The sequence below is a fragment of the Terrapene carolina genome, unplaced genomic scaffold, assembly GCF_002925995.2.
Source record: "Terrapene carolina triunguis isolate 2854851 unplaced genomic scaffold, T_m_triunguis-2.0 Scaffold233, whole genome shotgun sequence".
NCBI classification, from domain to species: Eukaryota; Metazoa; Chordata; order Testudines; family Emydidae; genus Terrapene; species Terrapene triunguis.
In genome coordinates, this window is record NW_020664584.1 from 13,129,037 (window position 1) to 13,139,385 (window position 10,349).

The 10,349-nt window shown below is 60.2% G+C and overlaps 2 protein-coding genes across 4 annotated transcripts in view; both read left to right on the plus strand.

Annotated features, from left to right (window-relative positions):
• Positions 1-89, plus strand: part of LOC112118040 (rho guanine nucleotide exchange factor 40-like) — a 2,170-nt gene extending 2,081 nt beyond the window's left edge. The window contains exon 4 of the mRNA XM_026656766.2: positions 73-89. Within this exon, the coding sequence (XP_026512551.2) occupies positions 73-89 (17 nt within the window). The remainder of the gene's footprint in view (positions 1-72) is intronic.
• The window catches only part of ARHGEF40 (Rho guanine nucleotide exchange factor 40), a 23,578-nt gene continuing 13,235 nt past the window's right edge, over positions 7-10,349 (plus strand). For all 3 annotated transcript variants that reach the window (XM_026656742.2, XM_026656743.2, XM_026656741.2), the window contains exons 1-9: positions 7-1,096; positions 2,214-2,331; positions 2,784-2,889; positions 3,371-3,448; positions 3,726-3,842; positions 4,054-4,152; positions 8,273-8,400; positions 9,021-9,147; positions 9,516-9,644. In XM_026656742.2, coding sequence (XP_026512527.2) covers positions 739-1,096; positions 2,214-2,331; positions 2,784-2,889; positions 3,371-3,448; positions 3,726-3,842; positions 4,054-4,152; positions 8,273-8,400; positions 9,021-9,147; positions 9,516-9,644 — 1,260 coding nt within the window. In that variant the 5' untranslated portion in view covers positions 7-738. The remainder of the gene's footprint in view (positions 1,097-2,213; positions 2,332-2,783; positions 2,890-3,370; positions 3,449-3,725; positions 3,843-4,053; positions 4,153-8,272; positions 8,401-9,020; positions 9,148-9,515; positions 9,645-10,349) is intronic.

Genomic DNA, 10,349 nt, shown 5'->3' on the forward strand with positions numbered 1-10,349 from the left:
CAAGGAGGGGATTGCAGCCTCTGGAAGGTACAGCGGAGCGGGGACCCTGGCCCCCCAGCCATCTCTCCCCAGCCCAGCACTGTGGCTGAGGTGCAGGGTCTCAGTGAGGGAGGGGGGCAGGCGGTCTGGCCAGCTGCATGGCCTAGCCCCGGGCAGCGGGAACAGAGCCAGGGCCTTCCAAGGCCGAGCAGCCCCCGGCACAAGGCTCCCAGCCCTGACCTGAGGCCAGCCAGAGCAGAGCCACCAGGAGCCAGGACTAGCCCCCAGCAAGGGGCCGTTGGGGACTCTGCTCCAGGGCTGCCACACCGGGCTGCCAAGGGCAACCGCAGGAGGAGAAAGTGGGGAGGGAGAGGCTGCCCCACCAGTGTGGATTGGAAGGAGCCTGGGTCTCCTGGGGCAGGGGTGGGGGACGCCCCGGCTGGCACCAAAGAGGGGGGTATCCCTGCTGGCACCGGACTCCCTGTTGTCCCCACCCCAGGAGAGGGGGACACCCCCCCGAGCACCAAAAAGGAGGGCAGCCCTTCTGGCACCAGACTGCCCATTACCTCCACCCCAGGAGAGGGGGGTGTCCCCCCCAGCACCAAAGAAGGGGGCAGCCCCTCTGGCGCCAAACAGCCTGTTGCCACCACCCCAGGAGAAGGGGGTGTTCTCTCCAACAGCACAGAGGGGGGCAACGCCTCTGGCACCAGACTCCCCATTACCCCCACCCCAGGAGAGGGGGGCATCCCCCCCAGCAGCATGGAGCCGGACAGCCCCTCTGTCACCAGACTCTCGGTTGCCCCCACCCCAAGAGAGGAGGCCACCCCCCCAAGCCAAGAGGAAGAAACTTGTGCTGACTGCCTTGGGCAGGGGGCCCTCACAGCCGCCCCGGCAGAGGCTGCAGTCCCCACCGGCGCAGAGGAAGAGGCTGCCCCCGGATCGCTGAAGAGGACGGAGGCTGTTGGTGCTGGTGCAGCCCCCTTTGTGGAGAGTGTTTTGCCCCTCACGGGGGGTGCAGAAACCTGCTGCCCCGTGGAATCCCTACCCCCCACCTCAGCCCCTGTGGGGCAAGATGTAGACTGGGAGCTTTTGCGCTCAGGCATCTTTCAACTGACAGGTGAGTGCCCGGGCCTATGCTGGTTAGCAGCTAGGCACGTGGACGGGGGAGGGCTGGCACCCCGGAGCCTGGTGTAGCAGCACCCCCACCCTCCTGTCCCTCCTGTCGCCTTAATGCGGGCCACGCCTCTCCTCCGCTTGGGCCTGGTGCCCTGTCGGCCTAAGTGCGCTGAGGGAGCTGCCTGGACAAACTCGGCGTCTTGGAGCTGGCCAGGCCAAGGAAAGCCCAGCGCTGATGCAGGGCTGCTGGCCGGATGGACTGTGGCCCAGCAGAGAGGGCGCTGGCTGGGAACTAGGAGGTCCTGGGGTCTAGAGCTGCTTTGCTGTTGGGCAGAATGTGCCCAAGGGGCCCGGAGCCCCTTGGCTGGAGCTCCTGAGTTGCACCCTCGTGCTTCTTGTTCATTGTTTCCATTCCCTTCCCAGGCAGCCTGGCCTCAGGCCCTCCTTTACAGGCAGATACGGTAATGTGGGAGCAGCCCATGGGGCAGGGGGCAGAGCCAGGGCTCGGCCCTCAGCTACTGGGGCAATTGAACAGAGCACGCGAGCCCTGTGTGCCCCTCTGCCCAGTGCCCCACATGGCATGGGGCTGGCGGCCTCGTGGAGAGCCGTGGCATGGGAAGGAGACCGTGGCTGCCTGAGGGAAAGGCTGCTCCTGGATTCAGTGCAGTGGCCTGGCTGTCTGGGGCAGGGGTTTTCTACAGCTGGGCATCTCCCAAGGGGCAGAGCTAGAGTGCCTGGCACCGCAGGGGAACAGAGCAAGGGTGGGGGGGGAATGGGGGCTCCTGCTGGGGGGTGGGGAGAGTGCAGTACAGCGAGGAGGGGTCCTGTAGGGATCATGGAGGAGCGTTTTCCTCTGAGATCCTCTGTTCCCCTTTGTGGGGCGGCGGGGAGAGAGACTCCCCTTCTGCCACCTGCTAGCTCACACCAAGCGCAGGGAAGACCCCAAGCAGCCGCTCCTCCTGCTTGGCCCAGCTTCTGGAAGCACAGAATAGAACTGCTCACTCCCACCGCCCTAGGGCTGCCCCACAGCTGTCCTCCCTCTGCCTGCTCCTGGGGGGGGGGGTGTCATGGGCCCTGCCCAGGCTCACGGCCTCCTTCACCCTGCCTTGCCCCTGTAGGCGGAGTAGACCGGATGGGAAGGGCCTTACTGACCGTCACCCCCCAACCCCCAGGGGAGCCGGCCCCAGCCCAGGGGGAACTGAGCCAGGCCTTGCGGTACCTGCATTCGCTGCTCAGGTAATGCCAGCACCAGGGAGACCCCAGTCCTCCCACGTCCATCCCCCCACATCCCTACACCACCTCCCCCATGGATGCCTGCCGACCCTCCCCATCCCTATGCCAATCCCTCCCGGTGCAGGGGGAGCTGAGCCAGGCCCTGCAATTCCTGCATTCGCTGCTCAGGTAACACCAATGGGGAGACCCCAGTCCTCCCACATACGTCCCCCCCACTTTTCACGTCTTCCCCCACACTAGCTCCTTCTGCACAGCCCGCACTCCTCCTTCCCCCACAGCCTCATCCCCACTTCTCACACCGTCCTCCCTACATAAACCCCCATGCTCCCAACACCAACCCCACATTGTCCCCCATACACCCCCACAACTGCCCCATGCTGCACACCTCGCCCCATCCCCTACCGGGGGGTGAGAACTGTCACCCCATTAACCCCTCACTGTCCTCTCCCCTGTAGGAAGGAGCAGCAGGAGCTGGGGCTGACCGTGCTGCTGGATCTGCGGCAAGGGGGGGCTCTGTCCCCCCACCCCCCTGCACTGCTGCCAGCCCTGCAGGAGATGCAGGTATGCCCCAGACAGACCCCCCAGCATTGCCATCCCCGCCTGCACAGCCCCCTTCCTACCCCCTCTAACAGTTCTCTGGTTCTCCCCCCTGCGGAGCCCAGCCCTGCCTCACCACCTCCTGCACGGCTGCCAATCCTGCAAGCACCCAACACAGCCACCCAGCTTCCCCTGCAATGACCCCTCCCCACCCCTTGCTTGCCTCCCACATGGTACCATGCTGCTCCTCCTGCCCTGCCCCACAGCGCATGGCTCCCTGCCTACAGCCTGCACTGCCCCCCACATGGCCCCATGCTGCTCCTTGCCCCACAATAACTCCTCCCCCCCTCATGGTGCAAAGCTCCCCCCACTGCCTGCACCTTCTATGCATGGCCCCTCCCCACCCTGCTGCCAGCCCTGCAAGGACTCCAAGGAACACCTTTGCCCCCCCCATCCCTCTGCTCTGGGCACTGGGGTGGCAGCCTGATTTCTTCTTGCCTTGCAGGAGGCTTCACCAGCTCCTGTGAGCCGCCTGCTGGTGCTGGCCCCACTGGAGGGCCGCGAGGAGCTGCCCCTCACTCAGGTAGGGGGCGTCAGGGGTGGGGTAGGAAGGACTGACAGCACCTGAACTAGAGTGAGAGTGCTGGGAGGGGGTGTGGGGGAGATTCCCGGACGGGAGGGGGGAAGATAATGGGAGGGGTTTCCTGCCTGGAAGGAGCAGCTGGGAGGGTGTGTGGGGGGGATAATGGGAGGGGGTTCCCTGTCAGGGAGGGGAGGGGATAATGGGGTGACAGGTTTTCCCCTAGCTGGGGGAGGCAGTGGGGGTTCCCTGCTTGGTGACTCCCTGCTCCTTTCCCCAGGAGGCACTCGTGCTCTCCCCAGGCGACCTGCCTCAGTTCGTGGACCCGGAGCAGCTGCAGTCGACTCTGGGCGGGACCCTGCAGCACTCACAGACCCAGTGGGTGGAGATGTGCCAGGTGAGAGCTAGGAGTGACCCCCATAGCCCTCCAGCACCCCAACACCTCCACAACCCCCGCCCCCTGCAGCAAACTGTGTCACACAATCTCCCACATAACCAGGGGTGGCACATTCCCCCCCACAGTACCCCTGGCTGAACCCCAGGCCCCCTTCCCACCATCTCCTCCAGGGGTCTGTGTCCCCCTTGCTGCCCGCTGTCTCTCCCTGCAGGCGCTGGAGCGGCTCTGCGGGCTCTGCCAGGGCGTGATCCAGTCGGTGCAAGTGGCCAGTGCCGAGTTGGAGGCATCAGAATTGGCCGAGAGTGACAAGGTACGTGACACCCCCATGCAGCTCACCTCCCCCACACCCTGGTCCCCTTGCAGCTCGGTGCCCCTTGGCCTTCATAGAATCATAGAATATCAGGGTTGGAAGGGACCTCAGGAGTGTGACGAACTGGGACTGTTCTTAATGTGGTCTTTGAATGCTGAGTGGGGAGTGTTGGCTGGGAAGGCAGGGGAGGTTGGCTAGGACGGTCTGCATTGGGGGATGGGAGACTGGCCTTGAGGGAAGACACCGGAGCATGTAACGTGAGAACCCAGGAAAGGGTTAGAGGCCAGGTGACACCTTTGCCCGGGAAACTGAACAAAGGCTGTGGGAGGGGTCGCTGAAGGGAGAGTTTCAGGAGCTGGCTGGTGGAATGGCTGGGAGGCAGACAGGGCTCTGACCTCCCAAGGGGGCTGTGGGGCCCTGGGACCCCAAGATGGACCTAACTGGGGGGGATCCTGTTGTCTGTGCCTGCAAGACCTGTCTTGGACTGTGTTCCTGTCGTCTAAATAAACCTTCTGCTTTACTGGCTGGCTGAGAGTCATGGTGAATCGCAGGAAGCTGGGGGTGCAGGGCCTTGTGTCCCCCCACACTCCGTGACAAGGAGGTCATCTAGTCCAACCCCCTGCTGAAAGCAGGACCAATCCCCAACTAAATCATCCCAGCCAGGGCTTTGTCAAGCCTGACCTTAAAAACCTCTAAGGATGGAGATTCCACTACCTCCTTAGATAACCCATTCCAGTGCTTCACCACCCTCCTAGTGAAAAAGTTTTTCCTAATATCCAACCTAAACCTTTCCCACTGCAACTTGAGACAATTACTCCTTGTTCTGTCATCTGGTACCACTGAGAACAGCCGAGCTCCATCCTCTTTGGAACCCCCTTCAGGTAGTTGAAAGCAGCTATCAAATCCCCGCTCATTCTTCTCTTCTGCAGACTAAACAATCCCAGTTCCCTCAGGGTCTCCTCATAAGTCATGTGCTCCAGCACCCTAATCATTTTTGTTGCCCTCTGCTGGACTCTTTCCAGTTTTCCCACATCCTTCTTGTAGTGTGGGGCCCAAAACTGGACACAGTACTCCAGATGAGGCCTCACCAATGTCAAATAGAGTTGAATGATCACGTCCCTCAATCTGCTGGCAGTGCCCCTACTTATACAGCCCAAAATGCCATTAGCCTTCTTGGCAACAAGGGCACACTGTTGACTCATATCCAGCTTCTCATCCACTGTAACCCCTAGGTCCTTTTCTTCAGAACTGCTGCCTAGCCATTCGGTCCCTAGTCTGTAGCAGTGCATGAGATTCTTCCGTCCTAAGTGCAGGACTCTGCACTTGTCCTTGTTGAACCTCATCAGGTTTCTTTTGGTCCAATCCTCTAATTTGTCTAGGTCCCTCTGTATCCTATCCCTACCCTCCAGCGTATCTACCGCTTCTCCCAGTTTAGTGTCATATGCAAACTTGCTGAGAGTGCAGTCCACGCCATCCTCCAGATCATTAATGAAGATATTGAACAAAACTGGCCCTAGGACCGACCCTTGGGGCACTCCTCTTGATACCGGCTGCCAACTAGACATCAAGCCATTGATCACTACCCGTTGAGCCCGATGATCTAGCCAGCTTTCTATCCACCTTATAGTCCATTCATCCAGCCCATACTTCTTTAACTTGCCGGCAAGAATACTGTGGGAGACTGTATCAAAAGCTTTGCTAAAGTCAAGGAATAATACGTCCACTGCTTTCCCCTCATCCACGGAGCCAGTTATCTCGTCATAGAAGGCAATTAGGTTAGTCAGGCATGACTTGCCCTTGGTGAATCCATGCTGACTGTTCCTGATCACTTTCCTCTCCTCTAAGTGCTTCAGAATTGATTCCTTGAGGACCTGCTCCATGATTTTTCCAGGGACTGAGGTGAGGCTGGCTGGCCTGTAGTTCCCCAGATCCTCCTTCTTCCCTTTTTTAAAGATGGGCACTTTCCAGTCACCCGGGACCTCCCTTGATCGCCATGAGTTTTCAAAGATAATGGCCAATGGCTCTGCAATCACATCTGCCAACTCCTTTAGCACCCTCCGATGCAGTGCATCCAGCCCCATGGACTTGTGCTCGTCCAGCTTTTCTAAATAGTCTGAAGCACTTCTTTTTCCACAGAGGGCTGGTCACCTCCTCCCCATGCTGTGCTGCCCAGTGCAGTAGTCTGGGAGCTGACTTTGTTCGTGAAGACAGAGGAAAAAAAGCACTGAGTACATTAGCTTTTTCCACATCCTCTGTCACTAGGTTGCCTCCCTCATTCAGTAAGGGGCCCACACTTTCCTTGACTTTCTTCTTGTTGCTAACATACCTGAAGAAATCCTTCATGTTACTCTTAACATCTCTTGCTAGCTGCAACTCCAAGTGTGATTTGGCCTTCCTGATTTCACTCCTGCATGCCTGAGCAATATTTTTATACTCCTCCCTGGTCATTTGTCCAATCTTCCACTTCTTGTAAGCTTCTTTTTTGTGTTTAAGATCAGCAAGGATTTCACTGTTAAGCCAAGCTGGTCGCCTGCCATATTTACTATTCTTTCTACACATCGGGATGGTTTGTTCCTGCAACCTCAATAAGTATTCTTTAAAATACAGCCAGCTCTCCTGGACTCCTTTGCCCCTCATGTTATTCTCCCAGGGGATCCTGCCCATCAGTTCCCTGAGGGAGTCAAAGTCTGCTTTTCTGAAGTCCAGTGTCCGTATTCTGCTGCTCTCCTTTCTTCCTTGTGTCAGGATCCTGAACTCAACATCTCATAGTCACTGCCTCCCAGGTTCCCATCCACTTTTGCTTCCCCTACTAATTCTTCCCTGTTTGTGAGCAGCAGGTCAAGAAGAGCTCTGCCCCTAGTTGGTTCCTCCAGCACTTGCACCAAGAAATTGTCCCTTACACTTTCCAAAAACTTCCTGGATTGTCTGTGAACCGCTGTATTGCTCTCCCAGCAGATATCAGGGTGATTGAAGTCTCCCATGAGAACCAGGGCCTGTGATCTAGTAACTTCTGTTAGTTGCCAGAAGAAAGCCTCGTCCACCTCATCCCCCTGGTCTGGTGGTCTATAGCAGACTCCCACCATGACATCACCCTTGTTGCTCACACTTCTAAACTTAATCCAGAGACTCTCAGGTTTTTCTGCAGTTTCATACTGGAGCTCTGAGCAGTCATACTGCTTTCTTACATACAATGCAATGCCCCAACCTTTTCTGCCCTGCCTGTCCTTCCTGAACAGTTTATATCCATCCATGACAGTACTCCAGTCATATGAGTTATCCCACCAAGTCTCTGTTATTCCAATCACATCATAATTCCTTGACTGTGCCAGGACTTCCAGTTCTCCCTGCTTGTTTCCCAGGCTTCTTGCATTTGTGTATAGGCACTTAAGATAACTCGCTGATCATCCTGCTTTCTCAGTATGAGGCAGGAGTCGTCCCCTCTTGCACTCTTCTGCTTGCGCTTCCTCCCGGGATCCCACTTCCCCACTTACCTCAGGGCTTTGGTCTCCTTCCCACAGTGAACCTAGTTTAAAGCCCTCCTCACTAGGTTAGCCAGCCTGCTTGCGAAGATGCTCTTCCCTCTCTTCGTTAGGTGGAGACCATCTCTGCCTAGCACTTCCCATGTCTCCCCTGTTCCCCAGCCCCGCTACAACTGTCCTCCCCTCCCCCTACAGGTCTCCTGCCACCCTGTATTCCCACGCAGCCCTCCAAGACTCCCTGGCTCTCCCCTGTGACTCTCCTGCCCCTGCAGGGCCCCCTTGAGCTTCCTGCGGAGGCTCTGGGCTGGGCCAGCTGGGTAGGGGGCTCTAGGCTTGGTCATCAAAGCAGGGGCCTCTGGGCCAGGCTGGCTATTCGGGGGGCTTTGGCCTGGGCTGTTCGGGGGGGCTCTGGACAGGGCCATGGTGGCTGGGCAGGGGCTCTGGGCTGGACTGGCTGTTCGTGGGGCTCTGGGCTGGGCTGGCTGGGCAGGGGGCTCTGGGCTGGCTGTTCGGGGGGCTCTGGACTGGACCGGCTGTTCGGGTGGCTCTGGGCCAGGCGCTGTCTGGGCTGGAGGGTTTGGGCCAGGCCAGGCTGGCTGTGCAGGGAGGGTGTTGTATTGCTCACTGTTATGTGCCCGCAGGCACTCTCTGTGCGGATCTCCGGGCACAAGGATGCCATGCAGAAGCTGCTATCAGACCCACGGCTGCTGGAGTTGCAGAGCAGCGGGGGGTCCCTGCTGGCTCAACTGCCCCCACCAGAGACCTGCAGGTGACACCTGTCCCACATTCCACACGGGAGGGGAGGGGACACCAGGCCTAACAGTGGGAGGAGATCGGGGCCTACACACGGGGTGTCCCCGCAACCTATGCTGGGGGGTGGCCCCTGTGCCGGAGTTCGCCTGTTGTAGTTGGGAGAGGTGGTCTCTGCCCCCTTTATGCACACGCTGGCCTGGGAAGCTGCCCCATACCCTGTGGCCTGGCGGAGCGGGTGGGGTGGGGGGTGGGGGGCGGGTGACGAGGTTGGCGGCGTGGTGATGTGAGAGGCAGGGAGTGACATGCTATTTGCTGTCCCCAGGCCACAGTGTGGGGGCTGGCGGGGCAGGGCGGTGGCTAGATGGAGTTGACAGCATGGGGGTGGCTGGGCAAGTGTGGGGTTGGCAGTGGGGGGGCAGCGCATGGGGTTGGGGGGGGCAGCGTGTGGGGCAGCAGTATGGCGCGAGGGGTGGCGTGTGGGGCAGCGGTGCGGCGTGTGGGGCAGCAGTACGGCACGAGGGGCAGCACGTGGGGCTGGGGGAATGGTGCGTGGGGCAACGGTATGGCGCGAGGGGCGGCAGTATGGCACGAGGGGTGGCGCGTGGGGCAGGGGCTGATGTCCTTTCCCGTCCCCAGTGCCCAGGCCGTGAGGGCTGCCAGCTTGTATCAGGAGGTGGACGATGCCATTCATAGGCTGGTGCAGCTCAGCAATCGGCGCCTGGGGCAGCTGGAGCAGGAGAGGGGCCGCCGGCAGATGACACAGGTAGTACCCCTCTGTTACCTCCCCGGTGACCTTCCCCCCTCACTGCCCCCCCCCCCCACTGTGCTGCTGTGTGTTTCACCTTCCTCCCCACCCCACGCCCAGAGCACTGACAGCCCCCGTACCTGCTGCATGCTGCCCCCACATGCCTCATCTACCCCATGCCTGCCCCACGTGCCCCTCCCTATCTGGCACCAAAACCTTCCCTGCCCTCTGCCACCCCTGTGCCTGGGGTTCTGTCCCCCCTCCCAACTCCCGCGTCCAGCAGTCTAGCAGCCCCCATGTCCTCTCCCCCACCATGCCTGGGGTGCTGACCCCCACATGCCTGCCCCCCTGCCCGTTCTTGTTGCTCTCACCCTCTGTCCTGGCAGGCGGTGGGCTGGCTGGCTGACCGTGGGGAGCAGGCGCTGGCAGGATTCACCCCCATGGAGGTGTGGGATTCGGTGTTGGCCGTGGAGGAGACGCTGGCGAAGTTTGAGGCTTTTCACACCCTCGCCAAGGTGAGACACACATCCCTCCCCCACTTGAGGGCTGCAGGGAGGAATCTGCAGGGACACACCCACATGTGGGAGGAATGGGGGGCTGGGACCCTGAGGAGAAGAGTGTGGGTGCATACTGGGAGGGCACTGCCTGGTTCTGTGGGGCACTACATATCGGGGGGGGGGTGCCAGCTCTGCGGGGTGCTCTGTACTGAGGGGCTGGCATAGACTTCGTGGGTGGTCTGCACTGGGGGGCATAGACTCTGCGGCATGCTCTGTACTGGGGGGGCAATGGCTCTGCGGGGCGCTCTGTACTGAGAGGGTGGGCGTTTGCTCTGCAGGACGTGCCATACTGAGCGGGGGGCATTGGTTCTGCAGGACGTGCCATACTCAGGGTAGGGGGCTGTACCGGCTCTGTAGGGCGCGCCATACTGAGGGGTGGGTGTGGTCAGTCTGCCGGGCATGCCATACTTGGGGGGGCACATTGGCTCTGCAGGGTGCGCAATACTGAGGGTGAGGGAGTGTAGGCTCTGCAGGGTGTCCTACACTTAGGGTGTGTGGGGGATGCATCAGCTCTGTGGGGTACACCATATTGAGGGTGGGGGGGGTGTTGGCACTGAGGGGCGCGCTATACTGACGGTGGCGGAGCGTGTTCACTCCGAGGGGCGCACCATACTGAGCGTGGGGGGCGTGTTGGCTCTGTGGGGCGCACCATACTGAGGGTGG